Source organism: Pithys albifrons, chromosome 9, assembly GCF_047495875.1.
Source record: "Pithys albifrons albifrons isolate INPA30051 chromosome 9, PitAlb_v1, whole genome shotgun sequence".
In the NCBI taxonomy this organism is placed as follows: domain Eukaryota; kingdom Metazoa; phylum Chordata; class Aves; order Passeriformes; family Thamnophilidae; genus Pithys; species Pithys albifrons.
Genome location: NC_092466.1, coordinates 31,444,585 through 31,460,281, shown reverse-complemented (window position 1 = coordinate 31,460,281; position 15,697 = coordinate 31,444,585). Strand labels below are relative to the sequence as shown.

Here is a 15,697-nt window from a genome sequence, read left to right as displayed (position 1 = left end):
GGAACGTCCTGAGCATAGAGTTCTCCTTGCCCATGCTCTGTTTTCTGGTCTGCTCAGAAAACCTGAATGACTCGATTACAAAGGGAGAATTCAATTTCCACAGCTCTTTCTTTGTAGCCTTTTGTGTGAGTAACAACTCCACAGTGGAACTGAGGGCTCAGGCCTTGACAGGCAGCCCAGTGCTGCAGTGTGGATAGGCTGCAGGTGCCCTGAGATGGGCTCTGGAACATCTGACCACCTCCTGCTGTGTGTTCCGTAAGAGGTGGATCGCCTGTAACCAAATGATCCATGAACATTCATGGGTACACCCGTGTGTTTGTCTTCTCCTGCCAGGGGTCACACACAACACAGAGCACTACAGACCTGCACTTTACAGTTTCAGTCAGATAATGGTTGAGGCGCTCAGAATAAATCTCCAAGTCTGAGAGCATGCCAGGCCACCTGTGGCCACAGGAAAAGCATATCCTGGCAAGTTTTAAACTAATTTCCCAGATCTTGCTGTACAAATGAAGTGAGAGATTTGCTTCAGCATTTGCACTAGGAGATGTAATGAGTAGATTCATTTGGGGACAATTTCTGTGTTTAACAAGTTAATCCTTTCAGCTCTTCGAAATGGTCAGATCAGCCAGTTTTAAAAAGCCTTAGAATGCATCTCTGCACACATCGAATGGGAACACTCTTTGGCAGGATGAAGCAGGTACAATGAGGGTCAGGTTGGAGCCTACAAGTCCCAAAAGCCTGTCCAGCACTGACGACATGAAGTAGTGAAGTATGAAAGCCTCCAGGGTCCTGGGGGTGTTTGGAGAGAAGAGCTTGATATTTCTCGCTCCAGGAGAGCTGATCCTGCCCAAGGAGATGGCCTTGAATTCTCTTCCCAGACAAGGAGGGAACTCCCATGGGATCTTCCCCTGGATGTACTGAAATGGATGCAGTTACCAGCAAGGAGACCAAAAGCAAGAAGTGGCACATGAAAGACCCACTTTCCATGGCAACACCTGCAGGTCCAGGACCACACTGTCTGTACTGCTATCACTCTATTTTTAACAAGCCACCTACACTGGGACTTACTCAGAGCTGCTCCAACCCAACCAGATGCTTTTCCATGTCAGGTATCTGTAAAAGCCTCCAAAATTATCTGCTGATGGTTCAGGGTAAACACATCTAGTGAGAACTACGTTGTAAGAAGGTACAAAGCTTTCTAGTCACTGGCAGCTGAGAATATGCCATTCAGCAAGTCATTACAACCAGGCAGCTTGCATTGGTCTTGAGAGGCTCAAATCCACAGAATTCAGAATGCCATTTCTGCTGTTTCCTGACCCAAACCATGCAGCCACTGCAACTCCGTCAGAGCCATCGCTCCACCACCAGGAAATGAGGCGGCTGCCAGACACTGAGGGACATGATGTAAGAATGCAAGCAGCACAACTTCTGGTCAAAAGGGATTTCAGGGGGAAGAGCAATAAGGGCAGGACCACTGCCAAAAATGCTTCAGCACCTGACACAAGTGGATTTGTCCTGTTTACACCAGCAGTGTCCAACCCTGCTCTCCACGGACCCACTGTCAATGTAAGTTGGAGATGGAGGACTGACAGAGGAGGATAAGCAACGGAGAAGTCCAACATGGAGCTTCAGATGATGACCTAACATCCCAACTGCTCCCAGCAATGAGAAGACAGTAGGTGGATCTCCATTCTCCCCCTTCCCCAAATACACTTTCCCTGCTTCCCCAGTAACCCACAGGCATGGTCTGTATTAAGTGCAGCACATCTGCTGTAGAGGGTTTGGTTCGCTGTCCTCCTCTTACTGAAGTACATCCACAGCTCTGAGACACAGATTGATGTGAAGAGCCACAGTGAAGTCAGTGTGACTACATGCAAGGACATTATATCATGAGCATGTCTATTATTTATAATGAAATTAAGCTGGCCAAGATAATTAATGCTATTAATATCTGCACAATGATGAGCACAGTATGACTAGATAAATAGGCGGAATTACTTCTTATCTGAAATATCCTCCCATCTGACTAGTAGGGTGAACCCAAATATAAACAGAGAGGATAAACAATTTGGTGTGAAGTGTTACTGTATTTTTTAATTATCTAATACCTATATATCAGGTGCTGAAGAGGCAGAACTGCTTGTGCTACAGTCCAGGGTGCTTTGACAATACGGTTCATGCCGCAGTTCACTGGTAATATTTTAACATGAAAAATGCCTTGGGGGAAGGGGAATTGAGGCAAATTGAGGCAAATTGAGACATTTTCACACCGCAGATTTTGCACGTTCTTTCACAGAGAAAACATTCAGACAAACTATAGTATCTGGCAGGACCCTGCAACTCCATGCACCAGGCTCCATTGCCTCTTTCCATGCCTGTCTAATATGATAGTACAGACTCCAGCTGAGCACAATAGGGTACAAAAAGAAGAGAAACAGTGACTTAAAGGCAGAGCTTCATCATGAACTTCAGCCTCTTTTATTGTCATCAACAGAAGGCCCAATTTTAACTGAACTCCTAGGGAGGAGGAGGAGGTGGAATTTAATTTGCCTTCCTATGAGAAACTGAGAGCAGAACACTTCCACTTGACCTCTTTAACCTCCTAATCTCCCAGGACATTCACTGTGTACAACAATACCGACGCAAATGGATCTATACATTCACTGTATTTCCTAAAGAGAAGGTCAACAACAATGGAAACATTTTTCAGATACACATTCATCTAATTTAACAAACGAGTAGATTTGGCAGGAGTTGGCGTAAAAATTCAGTATATGCAAACCTCTTTAGCTGTTTAGCTCAAAAGTATCAGAGTGACAAAGTTCTGCCTCAGATAAAAATCAAGTATTGCTCTAAGTAATTTTCCATCGTTGCATCTTAGAGTTTCAAATTAACTCATCTTGAAAGGAGCCATTTGTGCTGCTTTTTTTAAGAGAAAACCAAATTCCTATTTAAAACCACTCAGACAACATAGAAAATAGGATGCAATTTACACTACAGAAACTTTATTTTAAAATATTTTAAGGAAACGACACAAACCCATAAATATCTAAAGGATTAAGTCTCTAAACACAAATCAATGAACCAATTTTTACTTGCAGTAAGAGCCAGGCACTGCAGCACATACAGAAGACTCTGTTAAAGCATGCACTATTCAGCAAACCCTGGAACATGCAGCTCAGCACTAAGTATTAAAGAAACAGCCCAGATTTTTTTTTAAGCTTTCATACTGAGTTTCTGCCTTTATCTTTTTTTTTCTAATTTAAAAATGTCAAGATCTTAACATCATGGTAATGTCGTTTGTGTGTGCTTCTTAGAAACCATTACTGAAGCAGCTCTTGTTTCACAGTCTGTTTATCTTCAAACTTATATTTAGAAGTACATTGTAACAGGGTGAGCTGCTCCCAGGTTTATTTTTAATTCGAAGATACTGTCACAAACTATGTTTGTGTGTCACAGAATGTGAAAACTAACACTAGATGCCAAGAAAGCTTAAGCACTACCAGTTACCAACAAGCTGATAGCATTAGGTTGTTAGGTGATTATAGTTGTTGGTAACTTTGAACACAGGCATGATTTGAAGTGAAAAATAAAACTATTGAAAAAAATTACATTTATCATCCTCAAGAAAATAAGTTACACTCTAAATTTGAAACAGCATGGTGGGAAACAAAGGCAGGGTTGTACCTAAAAAAAGGAGAGTGTACTGAAAAGAGTTATTATTAAGTGGTTTACCTTGGCAACAGCTTTGCTTTCAGAATTATTGTTGGAATCCTTAATGCCGTTTAATGAATCTCTTCTCTGTGGGCATGGCTTCTTTTTGCGTGGTCTGCCTTTAAGATTTGGTGCTGAAAATTAATGGAGAACAATTTGAGCACATTGTCTTATGCTGGATTCTTAACAGCTGAAAGCATAATAAATAATTCCACTTCAATCAGTCACAGAAATGTACACATCTGTCTACAGTAAATGCTTATTACGAGATTCCCATTCTCCATGGGTTACATCTTGACACACTATACATGTCTATAGAATATCCCCCCAAAGCTAATCTATTCAACTTTCACATACCTAATTAATATAAAGTCAAACACTGGTCTCCAAAGGACTCTGAGAGAAAGCACAAATATTTCTCCATGGTACAAAAAAGAACAAAATTGAATATTAATAGGTAACTTTGCATTAATTACCCTGCTGCCTTTATTATTTCTAATCTTCAACAAGACTGCTAACTAATATTTCCAACTTTGGGAAACATCTGGCTTTGGAAATGTTCTGAAATATTGAAATTCCTTACAGCTCCAAGAAATGTTTATACATCCTGTCATTCTTGTCAAAGTTCTTCTGAAAAAGTTTAAGAAAAAAATAAAAAATTACCCTTGAGTCCTGAAATGGATCAAAAAAACCCTTAACAACTAGTTCTGGAAGTTGACAAGTACTGAAATAAGTGATTGATTGTTTCATAAGGGTTACATACCACACATACAAATTAACATGAATCACTTTCAGTTTTGTCCAATTCTTAAGATAAAACAGCTCTGAAATAACAGAGTGACTAAATCCTAACTGTGTTGAGCCATATGAGGAATGAGATATGGATCATCATAAAAAATATCACACTCATCTTTCAATAGTGGTATTACAATATAAATTATGATCATATACAGAAATAATAGATGAAGCAGATGTTTGCTCATTATTACATGTCCTCTCTGCTTTCAGATTTAAAAATCAGCCTCTGACTACTATGGCAACATTTAAAATGATAAACAATCATTAACTAATGACTGTACTGAATAAGATAATTTCCTTTAAACCTTTCATTTCTAGGTAACCATTGTTTTCATTACTTAAAGGGATGATTAGAACAATGTCAGAAATCTAAACATCACAAACCTCTTGAGTGTCTTCTAATTGTTTCTAATCTTACATTTGTCACACAGTAAGCCAGTGGTTTCAGGACATTTTACATTTTAATTAGTTTGCAAAAACAATAAAGGGTGCTAATTTGATTTTATAGTTTGAGTAACACTGTCATATTTGGTCTGTTCAGAGAAAAAGAAAAGCTGAGGGTTTAAAATCAAAAGTCACATCCTTTTTCTTCCCCCAACACTGGCACGCAGTAAAAAAATAAAAAAAATATATATGTGCATATGGGTGCAAGTCCATATCTGTGTCTGTCTAAAAATATGTTCATCTCCCTACAGAAATATCTCCATCTATCTCCAGTGAGGCACATTCTGCTTATTGAAAAGTGCTGCAGAAAGCAATTCTGAAATTGTCATTTGAGGCTAACATGCAAAATCAAACAAAGAGAGAAAGAAATTATTACCCATTCCAGTCGACAAACATCTGCCTGATTTATATCTGTACTCATGAATGCTACAGCATGTGACTGCACACTACGTCGCTGGGAGTCTCGACGTGGTGTGGATGTCAGTCTCACACGAAATGAGCACCCGGAGTGTTCGCTCCGCGCTCACAATCCCCTCCCCCGGCCGCTTCATTACTCATCTAACCAGGGATGAGCGGCTCGGCGGGAGCGTGGGATGCGCTCCGAGGGCTCCCGAGCCGCTGCCAGCGCTGGCCACGCCGCCCCGCCTGATTCACAAACCCCGCTCAGCCTTTGATGTCTCCCCGTGCCTGCTCTTCTTTGGCACATGACCTGGATGGGATGGACAGATCCTTAACCACACTCAGCCCCAGCATTGCACCTTCTTTGAACAGGTACTGAAGAAACCAGAAATGTTCCCTCGGTTGACAACGCCCTGACACACCTTCGAATGAATGGAAGCCCAAGCCTGGCCCAACACACGGCCAAGAGCAATGCGGCTGAGCAAGCATCAAACACACTTGCATGTGAATTACTTGTCCTTTCTTTCTTTCTTTTCTTTTCATAGAATCATAGAATAGATTGGGTTGGAAAAGACCTCTGAGATCAAGTCCAACCCTTGGTCCAACTCCAGTCCCTTTACCAGATCATGGCACTCAGTGCCACGTCCAATCTCAATTGAAAAACCTCCAGGGATAGTGAATCCACCACCTCTCCTCTTTCTCTTTAATGAATAAAGAAACTAGTTCAAGGCTCAATGTTTTCCAAACATACTTGTTATGCTGAGTTTTGGCACTCTGCTTTGTATCACACTATAAAGCATTGCTAATGTTTTGCTAAAAGCTTTAAAAGCAAGAAGGCATTTGTTCCTAAATTCCAGGTATATTGAGCTTGCATATAAACACTGTTTGAATTGGAGCCTTCCATGGCAGAACTGGCACAAACCCACTTTGAAATGGGGTATTTGCATTCTCCCTGTGGCTCAGGAGCTGCAGCAGGGAAGGCCTGTGTGCAGCACACACAAGGACCGTCCCACACGCCCTGTAGTATGATTTTAAATCACCTGAAAACACTTCAGATCTGACACACAATTAGCAAGAAAGCAGCAATAGGAATTAGTAGCAGAAGAGAAGGTTCTTGCATCTAGTATCTCTGTAGAAGAAAACAAATTTGACATACATCCAGTCACACTTGAAACAAAGCCATTAATATTTGCTCTCCAAATCATTATAAATAAATGCATTATTTGAAGATCATTGCATTTCAGTGACATCCATTTTGTTCTCGTGAGCTAGGAAATATGACTAGGACTGAAGAAATAATTTACAAGTCACATACTTGTTTCAATTTTGTCATTTTTTGTTTAATTTCTGACATATTCATGAGCATGCTGCAAATGCCTTGCATTTGTTATCCATAATTATTTTAGAGCAGTTTTACACACATGTTATGGCTTAGACCCAGTCAGTTTTCAGGATGACACTACATGTTCAGTATTTACTGGACAGCTAACCCCATGGTTTTTTTCTGTTTTCTGGTGGAGAAGGACTTCTGGCATGACTACCTGGGAATATCTGAAATGATTCAATTTCTTCACATGTTTGTGCATATGGCTTTCAAATTCATTTTCTGAAAGCATTTGTGGCAGTGAGACCTGATAACTTGCACATTCCCAGAAGGTGAGAACATAAGCAAAGCAAATTAAAGTAAAAAATGAATAAATAAGTACAGAGGAAAGTTTGCATTTATTTGCCACCTCTTTAGTCTGAGTGCCTGTAACAATATGAGAGATACAACATAGTACCAGTTTAAGAACTTTCTTTCCTGTGCATTTGGCAACAAGTTTGCCTTTTTGCTTCTTGTTGTACCTGAAACAGAGGAAAACTTGGCCACTGAAACATCCACTGTGACCCTTGACGGGCTGATGGGAACTTTTTTTGCCTCTACTCAGGTGTGATTAAAAGGATCAGTACTAGCACAGCATAGGTGTCCTGCACGCTGGAGGTTTGCTGACTCAAGGAGCCTCTTCTGGAGATCACAGCTCATCCCAAATTTGCCAGTCACCACGAAGGTGACTTAAGGCCCAACTGAGAAAGCCATTTCACCTGCTGAGTCCTGGCAAACATTTCAGGTATGACCAGGTAAAACACAGCTACTGCAATATGCACACACTGAGAGGTAACACTCCTTGAGTTTAGAGGAGTCCTGTAGTGCCAAAACACCAGCAATGCCCCACGTTTTTCTGTAACGAACTGGCACACCTGAGAGGTTAATGCAAAGCCTGTGTCATGCACAGCACAAGGAGTTAATTATCTGTACACGCAGACTGGCAAATCTTTGCTGACTCAAATGTACTCCAGTAAGAAGCTGATCTGCTGCTCCCAAAGCCTGTTGTGAGCTGTCTACAGACTACAGGAATCAAACCATGACAATCCAGAGGCATCTGTACACAGAAATAAAGACCAGGAATCGCAGGAAGCTCAGTAGCAGGCTCTGACTCCCAAAGTAAGACAGCCACACAGAAAAGAGAGGAGCTCATGGCTAATGCTGCTCAGCTAGATAGATGTTTCCTCAAAGCTAGAGGTCCTCTCTATTCCTGAAGGCATAAAACAGCATCATTGCTCAAAAAATTGCATCTTCCCCTCCAACATTCTCATCAGTCTGTGCAAACATCAGGATAGCCCAGAGAGAGAGGAAGGCAGCTGCCCTGCCCACCTACTCAAAAAAATCATATGGTTGTGGCCACTGCTCTCCTGTCACTACCATCCTCAGTTACTCAACTTTCACAGACACTGCCTGCTCAGCAGGACATGGGAAACAGGAGCATTTCCAAGCCTCACCTCCCAAACCAACCCCTACCTCTGGGTTTAACCTGCAAGTTCTATGCAGGTGAAACAGAAGTACCCAAAAATGGGAGTTGCCAAGGTCAGCCATGATTAATTAAACACTACCTATGGTGGAAAAGCATGGGCTGCCATAAGACAGCACCTCTACCAGCCACCTTCTTTTCTTGCATCCCCAGGATGGGGAAGTGATCACTGGGCTTACCATGTCCCTGTTACCAAGTCAGCCTCACCTGAGCTGAGAATGCCATGTACTATGTATACATGACCACACCTAGAGGCACCAATAAGTCAAGAGACAATAGCTGTGGTTTTGGGGTACCTGACTTTAGCAGGTCAGTTACAGTAAAATTATGTATTTTTTAGGAGTCTGATTATCAGTGGAAGTCCAGTGAGTTCAACCCTCCCAATAACACTGTTCTCCAGATGCATATATTTTGGCTAATGCAAAAGATGTGTTGTTATAAGGAGGGTGTTAAAAAAAATAGTGGCCTTCACACAGCTGAGGTCAAGCTATGCTGGCACTTTGTCAAAATCAGTGGTGTAGCCAAGAGTTTTTAATGAGTCTGGAATGCATTACCTCATTTGTCATACCTGGATCACTTACTCATGCTGAGCCCAAAATAACCTTGGACCTTGTTGGCTGCTCAACAAACCATGTAAGTAAACAGTACTGTACTCATGCCTAAAACATGTACCTTTAATTGCTTTCTCCACATTTCTTACTCTGAAGCACATCTAAGCAATTGTGATGCTCATGATCAAAGTTCTTGCCTTTTCAGGCCTCTCTGACCTGTGTAACCATTTCCTGATACGACTTTTCATTCTGGCTTGCTGATACTTCGGTTTTGCAGAAACACTTCAAAAGTAGGAGGAAAAAAGAAATAAAAAAAAAGGAGAAAAGAACAAAGAGAAAAGCAGACCAGTGCTGTATTTTGTTGAGGAATGTACCGGGATAGCTGCTCAGCATTGCTAATGCCCTTGCAACTTGCAGTGCCAACCAGATTCTGGCTGCCTGTTGTTTTCTGTGACTGTGTTTCTGTCCTGTGGAAAGATGAAGGAAGAACAACAGCATTTTTGCCAACTGCAAAAATCAACATAAAAAAAAATCAACCAAGCTTGTAAAAATGTTCAGGGCCATCAGCAAAGAAGGGCCAAGCAGATCTGGGTCTACATTTAGGGCAGGCTCACAGTCAGGTGGGCTCTAAACACAGAGGTAGGAGTGTACTAGAAGGAAGTAATCACAAGCCAGGATTAAGGTGGAGCACTGGAAGTTGCAAGGGGTCAATAAACAGGGATGTGCTGTGGTGCTGTGTTCAGAGGCAAAGCTGCAGCACACCTGCTGAATGCATCAACAGTCCCTCCTCCCTGAAGGACACCCTCCAGAGAACATCTCCTCACTGAATCCCGTTGCACTGTGCCAGTTTTTCATATGCCTTCCAGTTTTCACACACGTGCACAAAAGCTGTGATACCAGAATCCTTGTACCTAAGCTGCAAAACCACCAGTAAACACAGAACAGACTAGGAGACCTTCCCTCTTAGGCAGGGAAAAATGGCAGGATGTGTCAGATCAGGAGATACTCATGACGCAGGTGCCAAACAGAAGCTGAAGATGGCATATGGAGGTGCCCGGCCATCAAAGTAAAGGTGAGAAGAATGGTCCCAGAACTCCACAAAAACCATGAACTGACCACGCCTGCCAGCAGGTGCCAAGTAGCTGGTGCTAAGGACATCCCTAAAGCAGCCTGGCAAAAGTTAGCTCTTGGCCGAAAATCATGGTTACATGTTGCACCTTTTAAAATGTAATGAATAGAAAGTTAACAGGTTTAATGGCTTTAACACTTACCCCTCTAGGGGGCTTCTGGCATTCTGCAATATCTGAAAGTTAAGAAAAGCATATTGCTATATTTAAGCACAGTCTCAAAAACTGTTCAAAGGTTAGTTAATCTTGCATACTTTCTGGAGTCCCAGCTGCTTCCTTGATTTCCCCGTCACCTCCATCTCTTTATTTTCTCTCCTTCACCTCATTCCCTTTTCTGCATTCTCAGTTCAGGACCTTAAATTTCATTTATTTTCCTTTCACCCCTCAAAGTTTATTTAAAAACTTTTCTCTCCTCAAAACAGGGTCTGAGAAGGAGGGCCTGGGGCATTTATCACCCAGGCTGGCTGATCCGAGCTGGTGAAGGGAAGCAAGTTGTAACCAACCCAATATTGCATCAAAGTGTCAGAAATTGAAGTGGCTGTAAAATAAAGCAGGAGATCAGACTACGCTAAAAAAAGCCAGACCTTTGTTTAGAAGAATCAAGTGACCTTGGGGAAGTTCTCAGCAGTCCTAAGCACACCTATGGAAGTCAGTGATGAGCACCCACCAAGCCAAGCTCCCATTGAGCTGTGGAGGTCACACAGCCCTCCCTGCAAACACACACCTCTTACTCACTCAAGCTGCACATAAACCAACTTCATTATTAAAATTATTTTTACTAATCTTTTTCTAAATGCAAACACTTGTTTATTCCATTCTTTGTAATTGAACAAGGCAGACCTGACCTGGAAACCCCAGAGCACAGCAGTGAACAACCTTGCAGGGAACGCTAAGGAACCACACTGCTTTCTAACCCACACGGAGAAAGAGTGGGCTTGTGTAGCCATTTCTGAAAGTTTTGTTTTGGAAATGAGATATCCCATGCTCCATGTGGGGAAAATCAATTTGCTACCTCTCTAAGGAAAACATTCCTCATTTGGAAATAAGTGAAACAGACACTTCCTTGTGTGGATTAATGTGGAGACACATGACTTGCTGCAGACTGTTGTTTTGACCCCCCTTCTGACCAGACAATCTCTGAAAAAAAGCAAAATGGTAGTATTTTTCATGGATTACAGTTCAGACTAGCATTGCTTTTAATAGAAAAGCTAGGGGAACTGCAAATATCAGGTTAGCCAATTTTGCCAAAACCTGAATGTTTCTTTTTTCCATGGAAGACAGGGACAAGATTCAGGATGAGGTTTGGAGTTTCTTTTTATTCATTTCAGCACGGTTGGAAGTTAAGACCACCTTTTCTTAATCTGGGCTTTGTTATATTCTGCTGTTTTCTTTTGGTGTTCTTTTTTTGGGGTGGGGTGTGTGTTTGGTGTTCTTTTGATTTGGTTTTTTTTTAGTTTTTTTTTTTTCTGGACAAAATCTATACATGTGTTGGAAATTATGAAGTGCAGTAAATCGAAAAGGGAAGCTGAAGACTTCAGAAAAAAATCTGTGCTTGACAAATATGTGACATTCAAGTAGACCTTAGAGCAAATTAAAATAATACGAATAAAAAAATCCAGTGTAGGCCTATTACTGGCTACAGATGACAGGATTGTTCCTAATGATTCAAAAAGAGGCAGAGGTGTTTGGTAAATATTTGTTCCATATTTGCAAAGAAGCCAGATGATATGCTTGCAAAAGAATATAATTAAAGCCAGTCAATTGACTTGGTTTTACAGAAACCAGACTTTAAAACAACAGAAAAGAAAAACAAACAAAGCACCTTATTTTACACTTTGAAACTACAAGCTTGGTTAGACAAACCAGCTGCATGCATGGAATTTACCTGCATTCAGTAAGACAGCTGATTTAATACTAAATAACTCTTTGATTAAAAAACAGCCCCATGTAATTTTATTCAAGCATACATTGAATGAGTTAAGAGCTGGCTAAATGATAGAGCTAAATGCAGGCATCAATTGGGAATTTCTTTTAAATGAAATGACTTCTGGTGGGATTCCACAGGGGTTGCTCCTGGCCTTGCTAGTATTACAAATTTTCATCAGTGAAATAAATATGAAGGCCCTGACAGTAACATTCACACTGACACAAGGACTGGCACAATGCTAAGACTGACTCATACAAATGAGTAATCAGAAGGAAAAATGGACCAGGAAAACACAACACTCCTCCATACAGCTCCAGCATGAAACCTGCGAGCAAGGATTACGGGTCCCACTGACCAAGCCAAGGCTGACACTTCACAGGCCATTCCTCACTGGAAATTCAACATACCCTGATAGTAAGATGCCATGGCCAACAGGATGTCTGCCTTCAAGGAGGTCTGAATAACTCAAGTTGTGCTGGGTTTGAGCAAAAATGACTGAGAAGTGACTTCACTAGGTAATATGAGAGCCTCAAAGGTGAGAAAAAGCTGGCAGCCAGAAGCAAGCAGGCATACCCAGGCGTGCCTAGGCACTGCAGTCCTTGCATATGATCTCATGCCAGATTATGGAGCCATGTGTAGGACCAGCTTTCTCAAGACCTTTCAGGAAAAGCCTGAGCCAGACACAAGCTGGTGTGCACAGTGGAGGACGAAACACATGCAATGTAAGGGTCAAGACAACAGAGTGGGGCTGGGTGTCCTGCCTAAGGCGTGGCGAGGGCCGGGTCTGGTGCTGTGCCAGCAGAGCCCGGCCGTGCGGGCGGCTCAGCAGCCTGGCTGGATGCACTGAACAGGCGTCCAGCTGTCTGGCTGGGCTCCTCGCTCCAACAGCTGTTTCCCTTCTCCTTCAGAAAAAAGGTGGTGAACTGGATGAAAGCATTTGCCAGCAATTTTGGCTGATGAGCCACTACTTGGGGTTCATACCAGATTAGATGACTCAGTGGTTCTTCTGGTGAGAAACTGCATGAGCATAGGATCAAACACAGTGAAGTACTGAGCTATGCAGGACAAGGAACATGAAGAGCTGGAGCCTTGATTCAGCAAAGTACATGCCTAGCTCGTAAAGACTTGGACATGGAAAGACCTCTGATGACCTCACTGGGGCTATTCACATCTTTGAGGCTGAGACTGTGTTAAGCACTGAACACAACCAGGCCAGCATGGCTCTCTGTCACTAGTGGGAAAGAAGCATTCAAGCACTGAACAAAGAAATCTTCCAATCTCATAAACACCGTGTGCTTGGGCAGCATCAGAGGATCAGACATGGGTTCATCAGGTTTCCCTTTCCCTCAGAAATCTGCAGTCAATCTCCATTCTCGAAGCCCTCCATCCCCAAAGGTCACCCCCTGGCAAGCTGCACCCAGCAGACAGGGGCTTCAGTTTCTGTAGGGAGGTCACAGCAATACCCAAGAAGTGCAGGTCTGACTTCGCAGAATAGTCTGTGTTAAAAAAAAAAAGCAAGCAGGCAAAGAAAGGAAAGTGAATGGGCTCTAACAGATTATGTAATAGCCAAGACAAAAGCAGCGCAAGCAGGGCAGCAAGAAGTGAAAATGCACACCAAACCCATGGAAGTCAGCCTGTCTGATCAAAACTCATCAGAACACTCAAGGTAGACCTCCCATTAGAGGGCTTTAGAAAATAAAAGGCAAATCTTAAGGCGGTTTTCCTAGCAATGTTTCTTTTTCTCTCCAGTAAAAGCCAGCATTTGTGTAATTGCTGTCTAGCAGAGTCAGCAGTACCCAATGGAGACGTGACCTACATACCTCGGAAATACAATAGATACGTAATCAGTCCTATCCACGTAGATAGACAGATGAGATGGGCTAATTGACTGGTGGATATTGTGCATGGATATAAACAGGCAGAAATTCATGCCAGAAGGATAAAATGGACAGCTATCCAAGACCTTCCTTTCGGGAATGACAAGGGCAGGTAGGAAGCAAGGATCACTGAGTTGTGCACAATGTGAAAATGACAAATATATTATTTAAATAATCTCTTGCATTACTGATTTGTAATTGACTACATAAGAAATTTTTTTTAGTGTAAGAATATTATAATTTTCTTTCATTTTTTTCCCCTTTGCACTTGATCATTGCACTGCAAAGTAATCAAAATTTGTTAGGCATAATCAACCTGCATGAAGATATTAGTAAAGTGACAATCAGAAACTACAGAGTAAGCTCCCCCCTTCGATGCCAACATTCAGCTGCCACCACAACAAGGACTACACAAGGCATTAGGTGGAGGCAGGAGCAGTAGCCACAGCCTAAGCCCTGCTCCATTCACATCTCTGGGTCATCACCAACTTCACCAGCAGCAGTTGGCTCACCAGGCCCCCCATCACAGTGCACACAGGAATAGTTCAGAGGTTCAGGAATAACCCTGACTCTGCAGACAGCCTGGGACAAAGCCTTTGTACTCTGGGAGACCTGTGTACACCTGACGGGGCTTTAATGCTAGGGTGCACAGGTGATGGTGCCCAGCACTGCTGAGCACAGGGGGGATCTGCACTTTTTCACCAGTAAAACACAGCAGTGGAACTCTGGTAATTTTGTCAGGTTGTGTATGAGTAGAAATGGAATCTGTGTAACTCCCCAAACACAGAAAAACTGGTGGGTTGAAAGCTCTGATCATAAGATCGTGTGCCCAGTTTAAATGAGTGCAAACCCCATGGACTCAGTGTAATCATCCCAAACATCAACACAAACAAAACTGAGCCCATCTCTGCATTACAGACCCAGTAAATCTCTAGCACTCAGAAAAATCCAAATAAAACTGAGCTGTATCCATAAATTTATCTGAGAAGGGCAGGGTTTAAACTAAATATGCAGTCAGTTGTGCAATATCCTTTCATAGTCAATACAAGTTCTTAGGAAATTATCTGAGTGAATTAAGTGGAGGACTATTAAACAATTTACACACTTCCTTGTGTTTCAGATGTCTAATTATAGCCGTGTTTGTCTCTCCCCGCAGAACTGTTGTATACCACATGGTATGCATATTTCAGCATCCAGCATTATTAACTCATGACCGACTGTCAGTTGATCATTATCTAACACATGGGGTCTGCAAAAAAAGCCTTATTTGGGCAAAAGCGGCTTCGGACCCGCTCTCGCTGCATTTTCCCCCAGAAGAAATTCAGTCGCATTATTATTTGCTGTTAATGGAAACTCCGAGGTTACATATGTGAAATCTGCAGACAGGAAAATAAATCCTCACCGAGTTTAAACACTTAGTTGATATTAAAACCATCTCCAGCTTGGCTGGTTTTAAGCAAACTCTCAGTTGCCCTCTAGTGTCCCCCAGCTGCCACGCCAGGCAGCCGCAGCCAAGGTCACTCCATTTAACCCCAGTTCGTGACAAGAGATTTGCTATTCATGTCAATATTTTGTACAAAATGGTGAGGAGGGGGGCTTTTCCCTCCTGGACATTTCAGGGCTCGGGTCCCTGAGAGCACAGAGCTTGCATAATGTTTACAGCTGTAATTGTGGCACATGACACACAGTTTTATGAGCAAGAATCTCTGAAATCACTCTGCGCGCTGCACTCCATAAAGTTCATTCATAACTAAAAATAGACTAATGTACAAACTGATTTAGCATTATACTGAAGCTAAGGAACATAGGGAGTCTGCAGAATTCCCTAATATGGAAGAGAAGCTGAGTTTTCAAAAGCAGCAGTTTATTTGTCTCTGAAAATGGACAACATATGTAAAAGATTTAGTATACAGAACCAGGTGTATATATAGCCTAGATCTTCATATGTGCCCTTTTTCATTCTATATAAAGGCTTTATACAGCCTGAAACTATATATTTAATAATAGATTACTA

At 42.1% G+C, this 15,697-nt stretch overlaps 1 protein-coding gene across 3 annotated transcripts in view; it reads right to left on the bottom strand.

Annotated features, from left to right (window-relative positions):
- Positions 1–15,697, bottom strand: part of ARID5B (AT-rich interaction domain 5B) — a 118,042-nt gene that overhangs the window by 34,490 nt on the left and 67,855 nt on the right. For all 3 annotated transcript variants that reach the window (XM_071563210.1, XM_071563211.1, XM_071563209.1), the window contains one exon: positions 3,736–3,848. In XM_071563210.1, the coding sequence (XP_071419311.1) occupies positions 3,736–3,848 (113 nt within the window). The remainder of the gene's footprint in view (positions 1–3,735; positions 3,849–15,697) is intronic.